General features: G+C 42.8%; 2 protein-coding genes across 4 annotated transcripts in view; both read right to left on the bottom strand.

Moving 5' to 3' along the window:
* septin4b (septin 4b) overlaps positions 1–7,552 on the bottom strand; it is a gene marked incomplete at its 5' end in the record, with an annotated part of 68,862 nt that extends 61,310 nt beyond the window's left edge. The window contains 2 exons of one of the 2 annotated variants that reach the window (XM_083984807.1): positions 2,024–2,031; positions 7,501–7,552. In XM_083984807.1, coding sequence (XP_083840933.1) covers positions 2,024–2,031; positions 7,501–7,552 — 60 coding nt within the window. Of the gene's footprint in view, positions 1–2,023; positions 2,032–7,496 lie in introns of both variants that reach the window. The other variant, XM_083984806.1, reaches the window with a different exon arrangement.
* A 1,801-nt stretch (positions 7,553–9,353) lies between these two features.
* The window catches only part of limk1a (LIM domain kinase 1a), a 60,907-nt gene continuing 44,241 nt past the window's right edge, over positions 9,354–26,019 (bottom strand). For both annotated transcript variants that reach the window (XM_083984618.1, XM_083984619.1), the window contains 13 exons: positions 25,000–25,109; positions 22,732–22,947; positions 22,288–22,393; positions 20,955–21,160; positions 19,807–19,993; positions 19,260–19,346; positions 16,451–16,582; positions 16,129–16,188; positions 15,545–15,610; positions 14,975–15,146; positions 14,220–14,275; positions 13,601–13,758; positions 9,354–12,665 (listed from right to left, as the gene is read on the bottom strand). In XM_083984618.1, coding sequence (XP_083840744.1) covers positions 12,491–12,665; positions 13,601–13,758; positions 14,220–14,275; positions 14,975–15,146; positions 15,545–15,610; positions 16,129–16,188; positions 16,451–16,582; positions 19,260–19,346; positions 19,807–19,993; positions 20,955–21,160; positions 22,288–22,393; positions 22,732–22,947; positions 25,000–25,109 — 1,731 coding nt within the window. In that variant the 3' untranslated portion in view covers positions 9,354–12,490. The remainder of the gene's footprint in view (positions 12,666–13,600; positions 13,759–14,219; positions 14,276–14,974; positions 15,147–15,544; positions 15,611–16,128; positions 16,189–16,450; positions 16,583–19,259; positions 19,347–19,806; positions 19,994–20,954; positions 21,161–22,287; positions 22,394–22,731; positions 22,948–24,999; positions 25,110–26,019) is intronic.

Below are 26,019 nucleotides of genomic sequence, written 5' to 3'. Positions count from 1 at the left end.
AACTATCCCTTTAACAAGAACGTTAACAACCGAGTACCGACAGAAAGAGTCATCTGATCATGTTTCACCGTTTCACACCCTCACACCCTCACACACACACCCACACACACCCTTGGGTTAATTACAGCTGATGATAATATGTACTGTATATATTTCTTCAGTAATCAAATGAGCTGACCCGTGGGTGTGGCGCACATTCTGCCATTCCAGTTTACAAGTTGAGTGCACTGCGCTCATGACTGGCGAATGAGACAGCGAATGAGAAAAACAGACCCAGCTACAGCGGGTGAGAAGGAGGAGAGGGCAAACCCAGCATCCGTCCGCTGCACTGCACTGCACTGCACTGCACTGGCCTAGCTGGCTGGCTAGTTAGCTGGCTAGCTGATGGGCTAATAAAGTCCAAGTTTAGACTTTTCTGCACGTTGGCTGCAGAGGCGAGCGGCGGCCGAAGGCACGGGGGGGGAGGTAATGGCTGGTTGAGTAAAAGCCACAGAGGAATGCACCGTGGCGAAGACGGCCATCCCCCCCCTCCTCCTCCTCCTCCTCCTCCACGGCTGGTACTGCCCATGGACGCCACGGTGACGTCATTCTGTGTGTATGTGTGTGAGGTTATGGGGCATTTTTTAAGGCTAACAAAAGGAAGCCGCAGCCACCCTCTTCACTTCACCACACCCCAGAGCGGTAGGCTACTGCATTGGGTTTTGCAGCCTCGGGGTGTGGACGAAAGTGGAAAAGGGGAAAGGCACTTCAGTTATGTCAACCTGGACCCGGAGTGACAGCTTTCAGAAGAAAGAAAGATGCATTGTGTTCAATCGCAATCGCACAATGGGTTTACTTTGTTTTGAAGAGCAGGAGACTTGATCATCAGCTTTTTCTGTTTTTGTTTCGTCACATACAGTACTCCGTGAGAGAGATGTGTCAAACCCTGATGATGAGTAACCAGTATATGCTGTCACCCGGCCAACAGTAGCAGCAGCAGCAGCAGCAGCAGCAGATGCCTCAGGGCCTTGGGACAGATGTTCAGTGTTTCTCCTCAAGGTGTACCCTCTGGCGGAGCACAACGCTGCTGCTGCTGCTGCTGCTGCTGCTGCTGCTGCTGTTAATGCTGCTGCTGCTGCTGCTGCTGCTGCTGCTGCTGCTGCTGCTGCTTTTGTCACATAAGCTAGGAATGCTGCTGAGGAAGTAACCGGGCTTCGTCACACCCATCCAGATCCACTCCTCTCCACCCGTTTGTGAACTGCTCTGGCTGGAAAACAAACACTCCCCTCCTTTCATCCCCACTTGGTCCGGCTAAACACAGCTGCAGGGCTATGGGATGCACATGCTGACATTGAGAAGAGGAGAGGAGAGAGGGAGGGGGGGCAGTTTTGACACTGAGGTGACAGGCTGCTGGCTACTGTAAAGGTGATAACAGATGAGCAGGGATGACTGTGAAGCTACGGCGCGCTCCCACGGAGCTGCTGACTCTGCTGCAGGAGGCAATTATATAGCAGCTAAAAGGTAAAGAGTGAAACTTAGACAAAAGCTGCAGGCGCACAAACACAGCTGACGCACACACAGGCTGATACTCAGCTGTCGCTTGGCCGATTATGAGGAACAAGAAAATCTGGGCTTTGCGAACACACCTATTTTCACACACATTTTTCTCTCCGGTGTCAAACGGAAAAAACCTCATAAGACAAGAGACACTAAATCACAGAGGAATAATCACCAGCTCAGTTGGAACACTTGAAACGCTAATCACATGCATAACTATTGAATAGTTCACATTCAGGCAGAGAAAGTAGACCTAAATAGACCTCAAGGCTCAATGGACTTTTCCACTTCTTCAAAACACTAAAGCACAAACACACAGAGATCCTCCCTGAGTAGCAGCTATCGGGGTTCAAATGAGCTGACATCAACAAACCACAGTGTCCTCATTTTTGGCAAAATAATTGAGGGCAAATCTCCCTTCACCAATGACCTAGTTTGTCTCCTCCAGCAGCAGCAGGACTGAGGAAAAGCTCTGGTTTCTTCTTACCTCATCGTCTGGTCAGAGGAAAGATGATTGATCAGCGGGAGAAACGATCCGCATCCCGCAGAGGTCCGACACATAGAGGGAGGAAGAGAAACATGTGATCAACATCGAGCTGACAAGTTTTGAATGAATATGCAACTCAAATAAATGGCTGATAATAATCTGAGAAACAACTGACGTGGTGAGCTAACATATGTAAAAGGCATCTGATGTTTAATGGTCATCACATCTTATCTGACACCTGAATCAGGACCTGCCTGACATCATGTACTTTCTTTGAGGAATGGACACCCTGTGTTGTCGGTGGTGGACTCACAGTTTGTTTAGACATCAGTGACTGGTTAATTTATGACTTTTCTCTAAGGGCTTTATTAACGTTTCTAAAAATATGTTCCAAAAAACAAACCTTCCATGCCTTTAAAAAAAAAAAAAAACCCAAGACAGCTGAGGAACTTATCCTCCAAGGGAGTGGCAAAACAAATAAACTCACACTTTTGACTTTCTTGAGACCAACCCGTCAACTAATCTGTCTCACATCCCACCAAACACTCTGATGAAGATTAAACTTCTGTACATTTCAACGTCTAATGAAGATGTCTATTTTATGGCATCATGTCCTTTTTTGAGAAGCTGTCTAAACAAAAATATCTCAATTTAAACGTGTGAAATATCACTGACACATGTTGAACTCATTTTTGATTACAGAGTGCCCAGATTTTTTGGAAACGATAGCATCCGTGTGTGTGTGTGTGTGTGTGCATATGTATGTGATAAAGCTCTAGTGATGATGATGTTGCAAAAGACTGTATTCATGGTTCACAGATTGCATGAAATTTAGTCATCAAAGGCTCAGCGTGATTGCGGTCTCCACATAAACGAATACAGGGGCTCTGGGGGTGAGTTTGCAGATTTACAGTGGGTGATTACAACATTACTAATTTGATTTTATGGAAAACAACGAGAACAGGCTGCATTCATTAATATAAAGGACGACACAATTGGAAAAGTCCCTGCTGCTGTGCTGTCTTGCTTCTCAGAAATAATTCAGCAGCGTGGCACCGGCACGTTCAGTAATAAAACTGCCACTTATCTCAAAGTCTGGTGTTTTCAGATCACGCAGCCTCTCCAGTAATTAGCCAGGAGCAGACGCTGGTCCAAATTATTCATGATGTTTGCCAGTTAATGATTCTTTCAGTTCTTAAGAGGCAAAACATTTTTTTTTTTTTACTCCAGGCTGCCCGTCTTGGGAAACTTACTGGCAGTTTTACAAATATTGATTCACAACTTTAAACTCGGGACCATCCCAGGCAGACTGTGCTGAGACGCAGGTCAGGGGACGGAAATGTCATCATGGCCTCTGCCAACATTTACAAGCACCTCAGTAGCAGCAGCAGCGCTACAGCTAACAGTGGTCGCTGCATATGGACCATATACTGTATAATGTATGAGCTGTGTGTTACTGCTGCTGCTCTGTAGAACAGCGCTGGCATCGCCGTGCATCGCTCCACGTGCACATTGGGGGGATGAAATGACTGTGGCAGGACGACATGCAAATACAGAACTCCTGTGCACTGTTGACAGAGCAAACACACAACCAACAGATAATTTAAACATCAACAACCGCAGCTCTCCTCCCACCAAAAAAAGAAAAAGAAAAAGAAAAAGAAAAAGAAAAGTCTGGCAAATTTAGACCTGAAAACATCTTATTACCCCGGACGCTGCAGAACATGTGACCACCGTTGAATTCCTGCGCTGCGCTGTAACTGCTTCTCGCTCGACTTGTTCATTGGGCTTGTGGTTGATTTCTTGACCTACATGCAGAGGTCCTCCACCAGTGATGCTGTCAGCGCAGCCACAGACAGCGCAGCGGCCGGGATGCTAGTATCTCTCCACAAGGCTTTCCCTGAGGAATGTGAGCCGCTGCTGACTGTGCCACCCATCCACACCCCCCCCCCCTCCCCCTCCTCTCGCTTTCCTTCTGGGTGCCTTTCACAGTTAGTCTGGGTTTTTTTTTCTAACTCAGTCTGGCCTGATGTCAGGGGCTGGGGTTGCTTTATTTGTTAAAGGGGTCATGAGCTCCTAATAAAACAAGTCTAGCTCTGCCTCCGAGCTCACGTGTCAGTTTAGTTTAAAAACACAAGTTAACTGAGAGATTAAATGATAAATAATGATGAATTTAAAAACCACTGATGTGTGTCAGCGGCTCTGCAGGGGGATATCAACTTGAGATGTGTAAAGTAAAAAGACTTTCCAGTGAGCTGACAGAGTGGTAAGTAGCACACACAGATCTCACACATGGAAAAACTAACATTTGAACTTGTCACAGAGATGTAAAATCTGAACAGGCGGAGGTGAATCTCTGGGCACGCACTTTCATTTTTAGAAGATAACACACGTATACATGCAGTGGTGATTTAAAACAGGTTCTCATTGTCTCCTAAACTTGTCAACTACTTAGAGGTGTGCCCATGGTGTGTGAACCATGCAGTGCACATTTACATCTGTTCATATACTATTTTCTTTTTTAAAGGGATAGTTCAACATTTTGGCAAATTGGCCCATTGCCATAATCCCTATAGCAGTAGGTTTGTTACCTTTAATTGTTGGTGCAAGCTATTTTTAGAACGGCGGAGCAGAGCCACGAGCTGCTCAGAGCTACCAAGGGGGCAGTTGTCGGTCTGAGAAGTGAAGCTCACTTCCGTGTTAAAAAAACATGCAATCCTCTTGGCTGCCACTGGGGGCTGGTGTCAGAAAGCAGCATTTCTCCATAGACCCCCATGTTAAAATCGTCGATTTTACATCCTCAATAAACATGTTAAAAGCCTGGTGTCAGAACGTTTTTTGGTCTCAACCGATAGTTTCTACCCCCACACACACTCTGAGGGGGGTGAATTTTTTTTTAACTCTACCATTTTACTGTTATTAGGTTAAAATTCTGGCCAATTAGGGCGCGGAAACGTTGAGTGACAGGTCCGAGCAGCTCCGTGGACAGCTGCTTCGAGGCCAGTGGGCGGGTTCTCGGCCTGTAAATCCAACATGGCGCTGTCCAGGCCGCCATATTTGAGTCACAAAAACGACTCCCCAAAACCAATGGGTGACGTCACGGATGCTACGTCCATATTTTTTACAGTCTATGAGAGCTACGCTACGGAGGCTCATGGGATTTCTTGGTTTCCCTCATCAAACTCATCAAATACACAATCCAACAACTCCACAACGCTCTGGTGGACAAGTTGTGACCTGCACATTCACCACGCTATGAGATAATAACACAACGTTACCAGACAGAGTTGTTTTAGAGGGAAATTCATGCAAAACCGCTGATGCATGCTGCCTTCGGGGGCAATTTTCCGGCAAGCAGTCTCTGCATTTGCCCCTAAAACAACTCTGTCTCGTACCGTTCTGTTATTATCTCATAGTGTGGTGAATGTGCAGGTCACAACTTGTCCACCAGAGCGTTTTGGAGTTATTGGATTGTGTAACCTACTCTTAAAACTATAGGGATTATGGCAATGCGCCAATTTGCAGACATGTTGAACTATCCCTTTAAAGATTTTTGGGGGCATTTTTTTGTAGTACAGATCTGCACGGTCAGGAATCAATCCATTGATCACTGCATTGGGCATTGCCAACATGCAACCACCCCAGATCTATTCATACAGTATACTTAAGTGACTAAGAGGGTGCAATGCAACACAGAAATGTACAAATGGTGAGCTTGTACCACAGAATGAAGAGCATTTGACTTCTCTATCAACATTGGTTAGTATATATAAACAAATGTAATCATCATATCAAAGCCATAATCAATAGATGCAAGCAAACCCGTAGAACCGCAGCACTATCTCTGTCCACTATCTGCACAAACACACTCATCACCTCCCACTTCCTCCTCTCCACTTTCATCTCTCTCTCTCTCGGCGTATAGAGCAGCACTGAGAACGAGTCCGTTGTGTCGGTCGGTGTGACTGTTGCCTCCAGTGTACAGTACAGCTGCACATCATGAGACTCACTGGAGACCCTGAGAATACATGACTTACTTAACCAAGATTAAAAGCTCAAAGGACGAGGACAGACTGACTGAGAGCTAACACAGTTTTCACTCAGACAGGATCAGATACAGGTGATTTGTGTTTGATGCACTGTGTTTTTTTACACAGTTTGAAACTGGAAATCAAAAAAAAAGAAAAAGAAAAAGCCTTTGATGTCACCACACATGGACATAGCTAGCTACTATGGGCTGGGTAGAAGTATGGAGTACAGCAAGCTTAACTAATGGGCTAAGCCAATACATCAGCCAGGAGGAAGCAGACTGGCAACATTTTATCCAATGCAGGATGGAAAGATAATTAGCTGGCAACTACTTTCAGGATGTAGCTATTTATAAACAGAAACGCCAACATTTTGATTCTAAAATGTTCTCCCTATTAGCCTACTATGTTTTTTTTGTTCATCTTTCTTTCTTTTTTGTGTCATTGTTGTGTGAGCTACTGGACTAATTTGAATTTCCCTGCTAGGGATGAATAAAGTATTCTCTACTCTATTCTATTCTATTCTATTCTATTCTATTACTCAATATGGAGTTTAATATTTTAGTGATTTGGACTGATGACCAGAGAAAACAAGATATCTTCTCATGCCACCTTGCATTCTGGGAAACTGTAATGGTCTTTATTTTCTGCTTTCTGACAAAATATAAGGTTGACAGATGATGTCAGCACTCCTCAGTTTGTTGAGCCCAGCAGCAAAGTGTCAAATCTACGACTGTTTATTATGTTAACCACTTAGGGAGGACATTTCAAATGTGACCTTACAGAGCCTGGAAGTGTAAAAAGCCTATTGACACGAGAAACTGAGCCAGAACGGCTTGTTTTACGACTGCTGTGGAGTAAATAAGCAAACACTAGTGCGATGATGGGGCGAGTCTTTGAGGGATTTACTGCAGAAGAGGGCTCCAATCCGGCTGCAGCCCTCGGTTTGTCGGTGCAACCCAGCTCTATCTTCGTGGTCCAGAAATAGTTTAGTGTGGCCAGTCCTGGTACCATTCTTGCATAACTGCAGAATTACAGTGTGCCGCCTCTGCTGCCGCTGCTGCTGCCGCTGTGTCCCGTGTGGAGCTCATGCAGGCTGCCTGCCAGGCTTTACGTTCAAGTGTAGCCATGTGTGTCCCGTGAGAGTAAATTTACGTCTCTGTAGCTACATTAAATTAGGCTAAATATGCAGTCTTGTCTTTAGTGTAAACATCTGGATAAAAAAATGGACTTGGTGTCACACAGGCCCGATATCAAAGCAGTGATGCGTTTTAACTTAACGGTGCATATATAGGCTACTACACTACACCCCCGCTGTGCCTTTAAATGAACACAAATAACCCGAGTTAAATGGAAGCAGCAGCCGGAGAGACGTGGTGTAGTGTAGCAGCATCACCTGAGTAACACTACACGACAACATCCCACAGACAGTAGCCTATACTCACTCACCGTGGTTGAACATTGCGGACCGAAACCGGTTGTTGCTGGACGAATTCTCCATCGCTCAAAGTTTCAGTGCGTTCTCCTCCTTTATTCTCCTTCTTCTCCTTCTTCGTCGTTCGTCGTCCTCGGTATGTCCCTTTATGTCCCCTCTGAATCTCAACTCAGCTGCGGTGAAATGAAATGACAGTCTGTGTGTGTTGTGTTGTGTTTGACCGGACAAACCCGTCCCCCCTGCGCGCGCGCGTGTGTGTGTGTGTACTCGTATGAGTGTGAGTGAAAGTGTTTGGAAGCAGCAGCAGCAGCAGCAGCAGCAGCAACTGAACTGTGTTGCCAGATTTGACTGTAGCCTATGTCCTACCCGTCTTTTCAGACTAGAGATGTTAATGTATGCTATTTGGAAAAACAAGTTAACTAGCCTACGCCAAATACTCCATTACCGTTTTCCATTCTTTGTGTAGTACAATTGGATACACTTATGATTTTAATAACCTACACAAGAAAGCAACATCAATTTCATGGGTGATAAGGAGGTCCCAAACTAAAGGGATATGCGGCCAATAGCTAATATACAGTAGGCTATAGTGTGTAGGCCCTATATGATAGATATAGGCTATGTATCATGTGTGCGTGCTCAGATTTGATTGCATAATTAGGGAGGGCGGGTATATGTTTTACTGTAATGTAGCCATCCTTAATTGCCTCTGGAGAAAGCAGCTGTTCATTAAGTAGCCTAAGTAAATCATATAGCCTATACCTAACCTGGTACTTCCTTTCATTTAACTCGGCATTTTAACTGCCTATTTCCGTCCATATATAGCCTATGATCACATATTTTAAAAAGCATATAATAGACAAAATCGAATTACTGGTACAGGTTTTTATGCCAATTATGCGTGAAACCGTATGAAACTGGCAACACGCAGCCTGCCGGGCCCGTGACGTCGACAGACACCCGCCACTGCAGCAGCGGCGAAATGAAAACAATCGCACGTGGATGCGATGGGAGAAGGGTCACGTGCATCTGCGTGGATTTTTAAAAAGCTATATACATATATTTTATTCATTTATTTATTTTTAAACCGTGTTCTATATAAATATACCTATTGGTAACATTTCTCTGTGTTGAATACTTTTACCACTCTGCCACTTACTTCACTAGACTGTTTTTACTGTTAACTCGAATGCACCATCACCTATCAGTACTATGTTTGTTTATTTTTACAGCAAGAGTTGTAGTAATAAACAGTATAGGAAAGGTACAGGTCTGTTTCAGAGTAGTTGAGTACAGGATTATAGGCCTACTATGATCTTGAGGAACTAATCCTTCACTTGTTCATCTTCATTTTAGGTCAAAGGGGTCAGTGTGACATGTGGAGTAGGTGGCAACAAGGGTGACAGCACAGTGTATTGAGGTGTGGGAAATCACAAAAGCTGCATTTAGCTGAAGAGATTCTTACCCTGTTTCACCATGTAACATAGTGCAGACTGCAGAGACGGATAGTGACATCTTGTGGTTGATGAGTAAACACATTTCTGATGAATTCCTCCATATATTTTTGAGCAGATGCAAGCACTATTTTTACCACATAAATGTAGCCCACACATTTTCTCTGCCTGGGTAATGCAGTGCTCCTCTGGTGTGAATTCACATAATTACAGACAGTGCTCTGTGCTTCAGTAGTTGCAAGAGACCAATGATGGAGTGAATTTTGGCTTCTGCAGCTCTTTTGTCACTGAGATGTTGTGAATTAACAGTGGCTGAATTACACATCATTTTGTTATAGGAAACACATTTTGAGTCTGGTTTGTTTAAGGAGCAACAGTTTTATTTTTAGCTGTGACAAAAGGGGGAGAAAAAAAACAGTCGCCTCCTCAGAGTCTAAATGTTCACGTTCAGGATTAAAGTGCAGAATTGTTTTCACAGCTTGTGTATAAAATTAAATAACACACACAAAAAATATAATATTAAAATATCAAAACTGACAATGGAGATCTGGAAAATATAAATACGATACAGAATAAAATGAAATCTCATACAACAAAGTATCAGCAATGATATTCAATCCACTTGAATCAGGCTTGCACTTATGAAACATTAAAAAAAAAAAAAAAAAAGGAAATCAGTTCACGTTTTTCGAGTCGTTGGCAAGGCTAGCTTACAACAAAGGCACAGCATTGTTCAGAGGTAACGATCCTTTGCAAAGAAGTGCTGCTGAAACATTCTCATTGATCATCAACACGTCCTCGCAGACACACCTAACATGCTTTGACATGGCTCAAGACAGGAAATGGAGACAGAAACATGGCTAAAGCCACTCATGTACAGTAACATGCCCACGGACGAACGCATCAGCCACGAGGTTGACTTGTCTTACAGAAGCGTAGTTTGTGTTATCAGCCTGTACATTGACGGGGGGAGGTTACATGCTATTTGAGTCTCACTTGTTGCTGTTGAGTTCTACTTTTCCTATAAAGCTGCTGAATTAACTGAATTGTGAAGTAAAAGCTCCAGAAAGTTACGGCCCTGAGCCAAAAAGAGTGTGTGGAGGAGGAGGTGAAGAGGTGAGACAGGCCAGTGCTCTATCTATCATCAGAAGGACCAGCGGCGGCGGCGGTCGCAGCCTCTGTGGGCATCACTTATGAAACCAAGCAGTCAGAAACAACACAGAACATCATTCACAAAGGACCAGTCTGTAGGCAGCAGGCGGAGCTGGGACATGTATCCTCCTGGTAGCAAAGCCTGGAAAACCGTGTCTCTTAGAAGCTTTTCAACTGGACATGACAGTATGTTAAAAATTTGGATGCTTTACTTACAGTAAGGTTAAAGGTTTAAAGGTTTAAAATTGAACCATGTACAAAAAATGCATATGAATAATCAGAAACTTCAGTTTGCTATCAAGAGGATGAATTCCCCAGCTCCCATTTTTTTTTTTTTTTTTTTTAACAGTTGAAAGGCTCTATCAGTGTCTTGCATTCATTTATCAACCTGAACCGACATTTATTTCCTTATCACAAGTAGCCCAAGAGAGGAAATTAATAAACATGGCTTTTAACCGGCCATTTGGTAATATAGTGCAAATTAAAGTACTCAAATCTATACAAAAAGATTTCAGTGGTTATATATAAAAGAAATGCTGTGTTTTTTTTTCTTTCTCATTTCCATTTAAGCCTCGCTTTCTCTGATGACTTTTTTTTTTTTCCATTCTTTGTTTTCTTATTTAAAATCACAATATTCAGAGACAAAAATAGCTGGGTTTAGAAGCTGAACAGACCTACGTAGTGCATCATGCAGCTCGTGAAAACAACAGCAGGAAATTATAAGAAGAAAAAAAAACGTTTTAGATTAGAGACAGAAATCTTATGTTATGTTAGAAGGTGCAAAGAGAGAAATCTGACCAGAGGAAGAGATAACTTTTCTGAAGAGTGTGCGTATTTATGCAATGCACGCAGACAGATGTTAGGACAGACACGTTACGTATGTACAGTGGTATTTACAGCTAGCATTTACATGTAAACAAACGGTGGGTATTCCACAGGAGGAGAGACAGATATGTGGACAGACAGCCGACATGCTGAGACAGTACCTGCTGATATCATCCCCACACCTGAACTACTGTACAGTACATGAGACGAGGGTGAACAATTAATAACAACACATTGATTGCCCTCAAAAATCATCATAATTTGAGTTGACAACGAGATTAAAATGACAATAAACCTCTTTTAACAACCTGATGTTATCAGATATCCTCCAGCAAACATCCATATCTAAATGAAAACTCCAGGAAGGCCGATCAAATGTTGGGAAAAACTTTTTTTTTTGATGGAGGGAAATGATAGGATGTGACATTTACTGAGCTTGAGATTCCTCATATTTCAAAACGCCATAAGCCTCTAACCTGCCGCAATATGTAGGAAAATAAAAGAAAAAAACAACAAAAAAAAAACAATAAAACCTTCGGCTGTGCCCTTATAACTGCAGTCAAACTTTTACTCTCCTTAATTTCAACTGGTCGGCCAATAAAAATATGGCAATGTAGCATACGTATATAAAATATGTCTGTACATTTTCACTATTTAAAACATTTACAATGTGCCAGCTATCTACAGTGGTGAGAATGCATGAGCAGAGATGCCACGTGGACACGGCTGAGATACGCTAACAGCTCTTCAACCTGGGGAGACAACATACCGAAACTATGCCAAAGACGTGTACCTCAGTGTTAAGTCGGTGCTACACAATAAATGAAGGAGAGGGGAGGGGGGGGGGCACAATGAACCAGGGTCTGACCTGACCTGACAGCATTATTTACAGTCATGCACTCTTCAGTGAGAGCTATTTAAAGCTTGAAAGGTTGTGTTTGACTTGTACAAGTGGACAGCGGGTTGATCTCACTCCAGCGGATTGGCCCCGCCCCCTCCCCCCCTCTGCATGTTTCAGAAATCCAGTTTTTGAGATCCAAACCAAAAAGCAAAATCAAACCAAACTCACACAGAAACACCTGCAAACACACGGTGCACAATGTACTCTGCAGAGGCCCAGAGTGAGGCGGCTGAAGGTTTTGCTTTGTGCCTTGTTTTTTGCCTAATCCACATGAATATACACACTACAGTAACTACAGCAAGTATTCTTAAACGGTGTAACCGCCTAATGTTAAACCTACGTGATTCGGGAGCTGAGTCATGATTAGTGAGTGGGGTCTGATTGCATATTATGACAAGCTTCAGGTGCAGCAGAATCAAACTATTTGTAGTTGACGTCTCTTGATTTTTTTTACTACGAATGTGTGTGTGTTTGATGTGTGTGAGTGCTTCTCGCACCGGTGGTTGTTCACATCCACATTTTTCCCCCTGAGTCTGTTTAGTTAAGCCTGAGCCAGCCTGAGCCCGACTCCTCCAGCTGAAGCAGACAAGTCACTGTCCTGGTGGTGGGAGGGGGGTGCGGGGGGTTAATTCTTAACCTCCCACCTCCCCTCCCCTCCTCCCTCTTCTGTGGTCAGTCCTGCTCCGGCTGCTCAGGGTGGGTGTGCAGGCCGTTTTCAGGGCGCGTGATGCTGTGGTTCTCCCAGAAGGCCTTGTGCAGCTGGTCCACTTCAGACACCAGGGGCAAACCAATGTCCAAGTGCATCTTCAGGTTCTCCAACCACTCTTCCAGTTTGGAGAAAGCAGGTCTGTGGATTAAAAAAAAAAAAAAAGCAGGTCATTATAGTGTTAACCTTCCTCTTGTGTGACCTGTTTTCAGGTTTTAAATGCATAAAAGTACCACATAACTGACTTTGACTTAGACAGGAACCTCAATTTAAACAAAATAAAACAAAAAACTTTTTCCACAAAATTCTCAAATGCTCTGGTTAAAATCATGACATTTACCGTATGGTGTTAGGGTCAATTCTGACTCGGTTATAACGATGAGAACAATAATTAGAGTTAAAACTGAAATTATAAGTGCAAAACCAACCTTTTTATGGATAAGAAAGCCTAACAACGTAACCAAGAGATGACAAACAAAGAGCATGATAAATAATTGTTTTTAGTGTGTTTTACAGCTGATTTAAGACTCGGGTCAAAGCCGACCCTAAAAACAAGAGATGGTAGCAGAAAGCTACAAGAGGAAGGTAAAATTGAAGTCAAGGGGTGTACTGACAAAAAAGGGCCCAGGGGCCCATACCAAAAAATATTAAAACCAACATTTTAATGGATAAGGAAGTCTAACAATGTAACCAAGAGAAGAAAAACAAGTTGGATGAAAAAATATAGTTTTTTGTGTATTTTACAGCTGATTTAAAACATGGGTCAACACCATAGATGGAAGCAGAAAGCTAACACAGGACGAAGGTAAGCATATTTTCTAGTTCTTTTGACAAAACCAGAAGGACAAAAATAATAAAACTTTGCTATAAAGTTTAATAAATGTTGACAACTTTGAGAATGACAAACCAAAGTCACTACAACACAAATCTGGGGTGAGCTACAGGCACCAAATACAAAACTCAACAACAAATTACCCTGAAAGTAAAAATATGAAAGGTTTATTATTGGGTGAACTGTCCCGTTAGGCTCTGTGAGATCTCAGTGTGTAATCTATTGTACTGTGTAGATGTCTGACCGTTTGTCTGCATCAAGGTCACAGCACACAGCAGCCATGGGGAAGAAGGCCGGGGGACAATCTGGAGGACAGAAGTGCTCCAAGAAACCAGACACGTTCAGCCCAAAGTCCATGGCCCTGGGGAGGTAGTCTGGGTCCGCGTTCACCCTGCCGATGATCTGGAGGGAGAGAGAGAGAGAGACAGAGAGCAGGAAAGAGTGAGTGATGGATGTGTAGTAACAGGGGGATTGTCTTGAAGGGGAACCTCCAGTGCTGATCTGATGAAAACAACTAAACCCTTCAAACTGAAGCTGATCGTTCCCAGCAGACCACAGCCACCGCCTGCCTGCCCGCCTGCCGGAAACCACATCAAAAACAACTTTGTTCTTCTGCTCCCTCTAATCCCCCATACTATACACCGGCTAATGGCGTCCATCTGGGGAGGTCATAATCTGGGACTGAACCAAACTCAATGGTGCGATGCCAGGTTCAAATCCACCAGTGGAGTTTCTTTCACTAAGCTTCCTTACGTTTCTACAGGAAGGCCCTGGAAAAGCTCCTCCAGAAATATGGAAAGTCATAGTCATCAAAGGAACTGAAAGCTGTATTTCAGAAAGAGAGTGGATGGATGGTCACTTACCTCACAGAGCATGATACCAAAGGAAAAGATGTCTACTCTCTCGTCGTAGCTCTTCCCTGAGAGGGAAAAATAATATCAGTATTTAGAAGGATTGTCATAAACAGCTGGAGAAATATAGTGACAGTATCTTACTTAAAGGGATAGTTCAACATTTTGGCAAACTGGCCCATTGCCATAATCCCTATAGTTTTGAGAGTAGGTTCGTTACCTTTATTTGTCGGTGCAAACTGTTTTTAGAACGGCAGAGCAGAGCCGTGAGCTGCTCAGAGCTACGCTACAGAGGTTAATGGGATTTCTTGGTTTCCCTCATCAAACTCATCAAATACACAATCCAACAACTCCAAAACACTCTTGTGGACAAGTTGTGACCTGCACATTCACCACGCTATGAGATAATAACACAACGTTACGAAACTGAGTTATTTTCGAGGTAAATTTATGCAAAACCGCTGATGCACGTTCCTGTCGGGGGCAGTTTTTCAGCAAGCAGTCTCTGTGCCTCGAAAACAGCACCGTTCCGTTATCATCTCATAGCGTGGTGAATGTGCAGGTCACAACTTGTCCACCAGAGCGTTGTGGAGTTGTTGGATTGTGTATTTGATGAGTTTGATGAGGGAAACCAAGAAATCCCATTAGCCTCCGTAGCGTAGCTCTGAGCTCTGTTCCGCCGTTCTAAAAATAGCTTGCACCGACAATTGACTGTTGAACTATCCCTTTAAGGTATCATAGGAAAAAGAGAATGGAGAAGAACATACCATGGATCATCTCAGGAGCCATCCAGTAAGGGTTTCCCACCACCGTGTACCTCTTCCTGCGGTCGGGCTTCGTCTTCAGACCTGGCAGTTTACCCTGCGACAGCTTCTCCTCGTGCTTGTCATCTATCATGAGCCGAGCCAGCCCGAAGTCCGCCACAACCACAGTGTTGTTCTACACAAACAACATCATCATATAAACTTAATGTTATACTGCAAGTGAGTACACATACTGCAAAAGAAGCTTAAAAGCAGTGTTTAAAACACTGGTTTAGAGAGCTTGAAATTCAGCCCCAACTGTAGGAAAACCTCAGATGTGAGCTCTACAGCACAAACCTTTTGTTTTCATGTGCTACAAGAACAATGACCTGTCTGTTTGAATGGGGAAAGATGGAAGTTTCCACTGATAGCTACATATGTGTTTGAAGAAGGCTTAGTCTCTTTGTTTTTGTACTTGAGCAGTAAATGACAGGTGCACTGTGTTAAATCCCCAGGAAAGGCATACTGTATGTGCACAGGTATGTCCACAAACACACACATACTTAAACTGTACAGGACCGTACAAGTTCTTACCTCTCGGACCAGACAGTTGTGTGAGTTGAGGTCCCGGTGGATTATGTTCATGGAATGCAGATACGTCTGAATGACAGATAGACAGACAGACAGATAGGCGAGGAGAGGAAGACGGGGAGAATAAAAACAAACAGAAAAAACAGAAGCCTTTAGTGATAATCTCAAACCCGTGCCAAGACGAACAATCCTGCCTTGTTTCATCTCGAATGGTTGATTTTGTAAATACAATAATCCGGTCATGCATGACATTCATCATTGTGCTCGTATCATGGGAAAACAAGGACAGGAACCCATGGTCTAATCCTGCAGGAATTCATGCTGTCATTCCCATAGAGGGGAATGGAAAAGATTGTACACATAATCAGTGTTGTAAGTCACTAACATGACCACTAGAGGGCGATAGCAGTAAAGAGAACAGGAAGCAATGTAGGCTACCCTACCCAAACACTGCATATACATTAAAAAAAATCTGTCTTCCTCCAGTAGATTTACAAAAGAAACGCCAAAAAACTGTCACTAACCTACAACTACTACTTAATTGTGATAATGGATAATTACATGAACGTTTCTGTCTTTGAACTCACCATCCCAGCAGCTATGTCCTTGGCAAAACTGACCCGCTGGTTCCAGGGATAGCTGCTGTCCTGTGATGGAGAAGAAAAAAAGAAGCACAATCAAATATCATGGTCTTCAATGCCGTTCATGAATCATGTGGTCTAACAACACCTCGCATTCTTGTAGGATCACACACACACACACACACACACACACACACACACACACACACACACACACACACACACACACACACACACACACACACACACACACACACACACACACACACACACACACACACACACACACACACACACACACACACACACACACACGCTCTCCTCTCACCATTTTCTTGATGATCTCCCTCAAGGTGCCTCCTTTGATGTACTCTGCGATGAAGTTGAGCCTCTTGTCCTTATAGAGGACCCCAATGAACTTGAGCACATTGGGGTGATCCAGGCAACGCATGACCTTCACCTGATGAAACAGCAACAAGCAACAAGTTGTTGTTAATTTTTCTTCACAAATTGTCTTTACATCAGAGATATCAATGCAAGTTCACCATGTAAATAAGGTTCTAGGCTGATTTTAGCATCTTGGCTGCTTTGTTCAGTGGTTATGAGGGTTTAGTTTATTCGCACCAGTACAGAATAACAAAAATAGGACACATTAAAATACATTGACAAAAAAATAATAGGTGCAAGCCGAGACAAGAGACCCAAAGGGCCTATACAAGGCCTCAGCTCAGGAAAAAAAAACAACAATTACCAAAACAAAACAAGCAATATGTATTGTATACCCATGTATACACATACATACACAGACACACACATGCATACAGTACATACATACCTACTAGACAGTGAGAGTAGAAACAATACTCATCTTAATAATATAAATCACAATGCTAACAATAATATTAATTAACGAGACTACTCAAATCACTCCAGTATTAACATACAGTCACTTAGTAGAACATTTTTAAGTCTACATTTGAGCACTGAAATAGACCTACACTTAGTGATTATGAGGTTTAGAATTCCAGATTAAAGGACCTCTGAATTTAATACTGAACTGCCCTAATGTTGTACGAGAAGATTTACGATAAATGTGATTAACTTGTCTGGTTGGGTATGAGTGAATAGTGGAATTTGCAACAAAAAGTTGACACACCACACCACGACAGTTATTAAAGGATTAATGAACTGAAATTAGTATGTTCTTCTCACTGTTTGGAAATCCCAGTATTAAAGCTTTACTTAGTATCAGCTTCTCTGCTCTGTCTTTTTTCCTTCTACCTTGGAAACAACAACCACACCACTGGCCTCCCCTTCTAAATGTAAAAGTCGGTCAACAGTCTGAAACTAAACAGCAAATCTGTCTGCTTACACCTCAAAATATCCCAAATTAGATGTTAGGCTATATCTTGTGTTATTTTCTTGAATGGGAAGTCCCATGCTAGGCTAATTAGCTGCTAGCTCCTGCTTGGATTTACTGAAGGCTACAATGTTTGGACCCCCTCGAAAACGAGATGATACATCTCAAGGGGTTTTATCCAAATAAACAAATTTCAATCAAGCACCAATCCTGCCAGCTGTTTTGTCAAGACAGCTAAATGGGTGTTATTTCTTTCTGATTAACACTCATGAGTCAAATTAAAGTGAAGAGAATCACACCAGTGAGTAAGAGCTTCAGGGGACTCGCCTTTGTTTGTCTAGTAGGAATTAGCTTCAACTACAGTAATTTTGCTTAAACAACTGATACCAGTAAAACTAAATCTTTGTCTCTTCCCTGAGAGTCCTCTGACCACCCTCTTAGTGATTTATTACTGTTACTATTTCAATTCCTCCTCATTTGCAAGGCAACAGAGACGTTTCTTACTCGCTACAGCTCAGAGCGCTACTCTGACACCTCATAAAACTTTTCCCCTCCTGAAGGTTTGGCTGTGAAGGAGGAGGAGGCGAGTCTTTTTTACTCACTCACTCACTCACTCGCACATAAACCAGAAATATTACTACTCAAGCCAAGTCTTTGTCTGAAATGTTTGGTACATTCCAGTCTCAGCTTCGCCTCAGAGTCTCAGTAATGTGAGACGAAGTCGGCCACCTACACACAAACAGCCAGAGAGGAGTAATGCTCATGTTGGGTTGTGGTGGAGGTTTGTTTTACAGGCACTTCTTGTACTCTGTCGTCATCCACGGCAATAACAAAGCAAAGACTCTGTGTTATTGCAACCTAACAATAAAACGAAAGCCCCACACATAGGCTACAATACATACTGTACACTAGCCTACTGACAACCAAACATCTTAATTAGAAGGCTATAAAATGGATGAACGAGTCTGTGATGCTAAACATCAAACAGGAACGTCAGACATGATTTAGTCCCACTTAAAAGGCAACAATAACTCAGAAACTCTTACAGAAGTCTAAACGAGTCACTTTGTTATCTTTTCAAATTAATGAAAAGGATCATGGGAGAGACACGGAGCTTTGTGTGGGAGGTAAAATATGTTCTGCTCATCCCTCATTCATGGGAGTGAGTGAGGGTTATGTTAACACTCCCCTTCTTCCCATTTCAGAGGTAGTTGCATGTGTTTTTCTTTCATTTATTCAGGCAAGATAACTATTAAGCGTAGCAGCTCGTCTGTGAGAGACGAGCTGCTACGCTTAACCTGCGGCTTCAGCTCTTTAACTTGCACAGATTTTACCAGCTGGTCCAGGAATTCAATTCTGCAACTTTCGAATAACAAAACCTGCCTCATTAAAGGTCCAGTGTGTCATATTTGTCAAGGTTTATTGGCAAAATCTGAATATACTACTACCAATGGATATATCTGTAATCGCTATAAACTCAAATCTGTTTGGTTTTCATAGCCTTATAATTCTTCTTTTATATACACATATACAATGTAGCGAGGGTCTTGCTTAGAGAGTGTCGCCATCTTGTGCCGCCATGTTTGTACGGAATAGAAAATCCAGCCAACCAGAGAGCATGTGTCAAGAGTTTCACGTTCATAAAACACAATAGAATTATTTAATAGATAAATAATAGAATGTTTTCCCCTCATTTTACACACTGGACCTTTAACTTTTGGGTTACTGGCTTGTTGTAATGATGTAACATCTGGGAGTGTCCTCCTCCTTCACCCACCTCTTTCAGGAATGTTCTCTGTGTCTCATCATCAAAGCGAATCAGCTCCTTCATCACCATCACCTCCCCTGTCTCCCTGTGGGTCACCTGTAGCAACACACAACAATGCACTGGGTTTAGTTGAGCAACCAGCTGGGAAACATTATTCTGACGCAATATTATTAAAGGGGAACTATGTAAGTCCGGTCGCTTTTCCTCTGCGTTGCTAACCCTCCGCCTGGCCATGTGCATTTGTTGTGAGCCTCCATTCTCCCTGGAACTAGTTATAAGTCATGTATTTAACCATCACAATTACTCCAAAGCTGTTTAATTAAGGTACAAATGTAGCATAGTTAAGGTGAAAATCCTGCATAGTTCCCCTTTAACCATAAACATCTGATTCTGAAACCGTCACTCCTACTGTATGTCAAACAGCAAATATTTACCCTCCTGCCCTTTTCACTTCAATGCTGCCATCTTCTGGACGGCTCAGGTATGACAGTGTTTTGTGCTACATATGAAAATATAATGGCAGTACAGTATCTCCTAATAAATGCCACAAATGTACCTTGATGGCCTGTCCAAAGCAGCCCTTCCCCAACACCTCGCCATGGATGAGGTCAGATGGGCGGAAGATGCGGTGCGTCCGGTTTGAAACCACGCGGAGCGACTCGGATCGATTGATATCCTTCCTCTGGGAGATGGGGGATGCTGCGTTGCTGGAGCCTGGTGACTTATCGATGCTGCAGCTCCGCCTGGAGTGGGGGAGAGGGGAGACCAACGGGGTGAGGAGAAGAGAGAATTGTTTAGAATTGTTTATTAAGGATCCACATTACCTGGTACCTTAGTAGCCAGCTAGTCTTCCTGGGGTCCACACAAAATATACATATACACAACATATCATACATTTACATTTACAGTCAATCACAATAACCTAAATGTTAAAAAGTTAAAGCAAACATTTAAAAATGTCCACACATCTTAAACAGAGTTTTTCTTAGATAACAAAGTGGAACCACTCTTACTCGTATACAACTCATAAAAAATAAAATTTCAATTTCTTTTTAAATACCTGTTTCCTTTCAATACAACAGAGGTAGTGAGGTAGATTATTCCACAGAGTTATTGCTCTATAGATAAAAGATTGTGACAAGGCCTTAGTTCTTGGGTGAGGCACTTCCAACTGACCACTGCTGGACCCCCAGGGGTGTCAAACATGCGGCCCGTGGGCCAGAACCGGCCCTGCAGAGGGTCCAATCTGGCCCTCAAGATGAATTTGTCAAGTGTGAAAATTTGAAATTCTACATATTTTTATCAAGAAATTTCCGGTGGTTTATAATATGTTTTATAAAAGGATAGTTCAGTAACTGTAAACATCTTATTAATGTACTAAAACAGAGGAAAATTTCAATTTTTAAAATATATTTAAAGGTTATTATGCTATTATTTTACTGGTCCGGCCCACTTGAGATTAAATTGTGCTGTTTGTGGCCCCTGAACTAAATTGAGTTTGACATAGTGTTTCTAAAAACAATTTGAGTAAATAAAAAGTCAGGTGCTCTACTGATCAAGACTGACTGAAACATTACTGCAGTGCTCGATGCCTGTTACCTGTTATCTACCATCAGCCATGAGAGGGAATCATGCATGCGGCAAGGAGAGAGAAGGACGGGGGAACTGTGCTAAAGCGATGAAGTCTCTCTCTGTGATTCTTACGTGATGATGCGAGATCTCAAGTGGCTGATGTTGGGGGGCTGGGTGATGGGCAGAGTGGGGCTGGGCCCCTCAGACAGGGGGGTGGACAGGGGGCCGTCGACCTGCTCCTCGGCCCCTGAGGACCCTCCCTCCTGCCCCTGACCGTGAGGGTCGTGCTCGATGGTGAGCTGCAGCAGCCGGCTCGTCTCCTGGATCAGCAGGTCGATCTGAGGAGGAGGAGAGGGAGGGGGGGGGGGGGGAGGGGGGGAGGGGTCAGTCAAAACTAGAACAGCAGAGATCTGACTAGTGGATGAAATGAGCCTTTAAAAAAAAAAAACCCAGTTCGGATCTGTAAAGTTAAATTTCCTTTCTGCTGCTTAATTTAATTCTCACACAAGAGAAATATGAACCTTCCTGTTGTCCTCCTGAATCAAAGAAGGAAGGAAGGAAGGAAGGAAGGAAGGAAGGAAGGAAGGAAGGAAGGAAGGAAGGAAGGAAGGAAGGAAGGAAGGAAGGAAGGAAGGGGGGGAGGGAAAAGGATTGTGGAAAGAAGGAAGGGAAAAAGGAAGGAAAGAAAGATGGAGGGAGAGAACAGATTTATTCAAGGAAGGAAGAAGGGAAGGAGGGGAAAATGGATTGTGGAAAGAAGGAAGGAAAGAAAGATGGAGGGAGAGAACAGATTCATTCAAGGTAGGAAGAGGAAGGGAGGAAAGAAGGAACGGAAAAGGGAAAGAAAGAAAGAAAGAAAGATGGAGGTATAGGGAACAGATCAGGTCAATTGGTTCAAAAGAGGAAGGAAGAAGAAGTAAGGACGACAAGAAGGAAGGGAAAAAGGATTGTGGAGCGAAAGAAGGAAGAAAGGAAGGAAGGAAGGAAAGAAGGAAGGAGGAAGGGAACGGATTTGACCCAGAAGGACGACAGGAGGGTTAAGACCGGACTAAAACTTTACATGATGAACCACTAGAAACACAGGTACACCACCATCCAAACGTTTGGACACCTTCTCATTCAAGGTTTTTTCTTTCTATTTCTTTTTTATTACTTTCTACATTGTAGATCCAAACCGAAGACATCAAAACTATGAAGGGACATATGGAGTTATGTAGTAATGTATTTTATGTCATAAGTATGAATCTACAATGTAGAAAGTAATAAAAAAAAAAAAAGCAGAAGGTGTGTCCAAACTTTTGACTGGTAGTGTACAATGAGTAGATGACAGAAAACTAAACTGGTTGTTCTTGTAAACAAATACAAACTACAAATATGAATTAATATCCAATTAAGTAAGTTCTATTACTTAATTAATTTTGGTAATTACTGTATCATTATATTTCCCTCCTCAGTGACCTCATACCTCATCCAGAGCAACATTGTGAATGGGCGTCCCATTAATTTCCAGGATCCTATCTCCAACATGAATGGAGTTTTTCACCTCTGGACTGATGCAGTCTGGATCCACCCTGAGAGATAAATGAGAGCAACAGGCAGAAAAAAAATGAGCAAAAAAAAAAATAAAAAAAAATCAACACCTCTTTCAGCTCATTTGAATAATAGTGACTTAAATTTAGACTCATTTCCCTTTTCCTTCTACTCGATTATTTATTAAAATGAGAATCATCTATCACCCTGTCCTCCATCTTTAACCCACACTGACCTCTTTTCTTTCTTTTTTTTTAATCTCCCTTTTCACTTCATTTCCAAATTGTTATATTGTTCATACTCTTTGTTACTCCCATACAAACACAAAATGTCAAAACATCTCATTCACAAAATATGCAAACAGACAAAAAAGACTCACTGGGAGACTCTGACAGTGTGTCCATGATCGGGGCTGTAGCCGTTGGTGGGGCTGAGCGGCTGGTCGATGGCCACGGAGAAACCCCGCCCCCTGCGGCCGTTGTTGCCCTCGGCAGTGGCCGGGATGGACACCAGCGTGACCGTGTGAGGGATGCGTGAGCATGGCGAGTCCGGCAGGGACACGGGGGTGACGATGGTCTGGTAGTAGCAGTGACCGCTGCAGCCAGAGAGGAAGAGGAGAAAACAATGAGGGAAAGAAGCCAGGTTGTAAAAAAAAAAAAAAGTTACAGTACAGAGAAAAGGTCCTCATGAGATCTCTGGCTCTACAACCATCCGTGCAATCATAAGAGAAACGTCCAGTTCTCATTGCAACAGTTTTCACAGCATCACATCACATGTTGTTGACACGATGCTGCTTCGGCTCCGTTTGGGAACACACTGTGCAGTCATTGTTGGATACGAGGGTCAGCGTGACCTCTGATCAGCTCGCTTTACAAAACAACTATTTTTCCCTAAATTCTGGGAAGTTTAACAATGACCCGGGACAAAACTATGAGGTGAACAGAAACTTTGCAAACCAGCGGTGAAACATAATCTGAATGACAGAGCAAATGTTGCTCTCTTGTTTATGCTTCAAGCACTTTCCAGTGTGTAACTGCTGATTTTCATCCCACTGCTGTTGCCTGGATTCACCCGGTGTGGAAAGTTAACATGCAAATCTCTCAGTGAATGTAACGATCAGACTCAATTGCATAGTCATCACCCACTTCCACTCGGAGAGGAAGACAAAGGCTGCTCTGTCTCTGTGTATCTCTGTGTGCTTGATTCACATTAAACAGACACATGTTAAAGGGATAGTTCAACATTTTGGCAAATTGGCCCATTGCCATAATCCCTGTAGTCATAGCAGTAAGTTCGTTACCTTTAATTGTTGGTGCAAGCTATTTTTAGAACGGCGGAGCAGAGCCGCAAGCTGCTCAGAGCTACAGAGGCTAATGGGATTTCTTGGTTTCCCTCATCAAACTCATCAAATACACAATCCAACAACTCCAAAACGCTCTGGTGGACAAGTTGTGACCTGCACATTCACCACGCTATGATATAATAACGGAACGTTACGAGATGGAGTTGTTTTCGAGGTAAATGCAGAGACCGCTTGCTGGAGAACTGCCCCCGACGGGGACACGCATCAGCTGTTTTGCATGAATTTACTTCAAAAACACGTAACGTTCCGTTATTATCTCATAGCGTGGTGAATGTGCAGGTCACAACTTGTCCACGAGAGTGTTTTGGAGTTGTTGGATTGTATATTTGATGAATTTGATGAGTTTGATGAGGGAAACCATGAAATCCCATTAGCCTCGTAGCGTAGCAGCTTGCTGCTCTGCTCCGCCGTTCTAAAAATAGCTTGCACCGACAATTAAAGGTAACAAACCCACTCCTAAAACTATAGGGATTATGGCATGGGCCAATTTGCCAAAATGTTGAACTATCCCTTTAACACCCATGCTAGACTAATGATGTTCATCATGTTCCTGATTTGAATCGACAGGTTTACTGATACATTAATACGGTAACACTTTATAATAAGTACACACTATTAAGCATTAGTTAAGCTTTAAAGCTGAATTCATCATTTGTAAACTACATACTAATGAGTATAATGCGTTATAAATGAAAAATTCAGTATGCTTAACTAATGCTTAATAGTGTGTAGCCTACTTATTATAAAGTGTTACCCAATAATACTGATACAGAGTCTGTAATGTGAGTACCACTCAAGTCACTGTCGCAAGCTGGAAACATTGATATTTTCTCTGGCTGGAGAAACACTAAAATACAAAATGCACCAAAAGTTAAACCATAAATTAAAATATGTTTTAAGATTGGTCTCTGCAATTTTCCACTCTGCATTGTGTCAGCTGTCACCACATTTTGTCATAATGTCGACATCAAGTCCTTTGAAGCCCTAAAATAAGCTGCATAAATTTAAGATTTTGTCAGTCAAAGGCAGTTTTGGCATCTTGCACGTTCTTTTTCTTTTTGTGGTTTTGGTTGCACTTCAAAGGCTTTTCAAGTGGATTAGCTTGTGGCGAAGGATGGAATTAGAAAAACTATAAAACAAGTAATAGTTAGATAAGTTAGAATGAAATAAAGCGACGCACCTCAAAGTAAATCCTCTAATAGCTGCCAGTGTTAAAACTTTAACAAGGTTGACGGCTCATGGGGATTTCTTTTTTTTATTTATTTCATAGTGTCTGAGACTCACCAGTACAGCTTGGATCTCTCCACCAGAGCGTATGTGTCTCCATCACCGATGAACGCCCTGCAGTTCAGACAGGTGAAGCATTCTGGGTGATATTTCTGTTCCCCTGCAACCTGTAATAGAAAAAAAAACATGTGAATACTTCAATAAACGCTAATCAGTTTGTTTCCTGCATGTAAACACAGTTAAAAAAAAAAAAAAAGACCCTGATGTTCAGTGATAACACATAGATCGTTCTCTGATTCAGAGAGAAAACCCTGGAGGGAGTTTGAGTTCACAACAGTGTTTTTGATGTGAGCAGAACAACAGGCAGCATGCATGAGGCTTTAATAACTGGTGGGAGCAGCAGGGTGAGGTCTGGCTGCCTGCCGAGGGTAATGCTGAGTTACAAGCAGGGAGATTGAGTTTGCTGTAGCCAGATCCCCCTCTCCAGAGCCCAGGGCAGTTTTGCAAACAAGAGAGGGAATTGAGTTATGACCAAAACAACAAGGATGGCAACAACGAGCAGATTAATCACACTGGCAGATGAGAGGATAATGCTCCGGCTCGGCTGGGGGATTCAGGTCTGGCTGTTCTTCAGACCAAAAGGAGATAACCAAAAACCAAAACACAAATCAGATTGATCATTACAAAAAGAAGCAGAAAAAAAAAGATCGACTGCATCATCTTCATTGAACTTCCCCACCTTTACTCATTAATAAAACCGTGTCCTTGCTTGTTGTGACTCTGATCGACCGAGAAATGGATTGAGTGGCCCCTCGGCTGCTTCACACATGAATATCGACCCTTTCTTAACTCCTTCAGGTGATTTTGCGGCCGTCGATGCAAATGACCCGCCCACTCGGACACCTAATGGTTCTTATGATTAAACATGAGCCACACGTTTTTGCTTTGAGTGGCAGAAAAAAATTTGGCCCCCCTGACGGCACTTCTCAACTGCAATGATCTGCAATGCAAATTCAGTCCAGACTGAGGAGGGGCACCGCACGGTGGACTGCTGAACAAAGAATAATCAATCAAATG

This window comes from Trachurus trachurus (assembly GCF_905171665.1).
Source record: "Trachurus trachurus genome assembly, chromosome: 13".
In the NCBI taxonomy this organism is placed as follows: Eukaryota; Metazoa; Chordata; class Actinopteri; order Carangiformes; family Carangidae; genus Trachurus; species Trachurus trachurus.
This window is presented reverse-complemented; position numbering and strand designations above follow the sequence as displayed.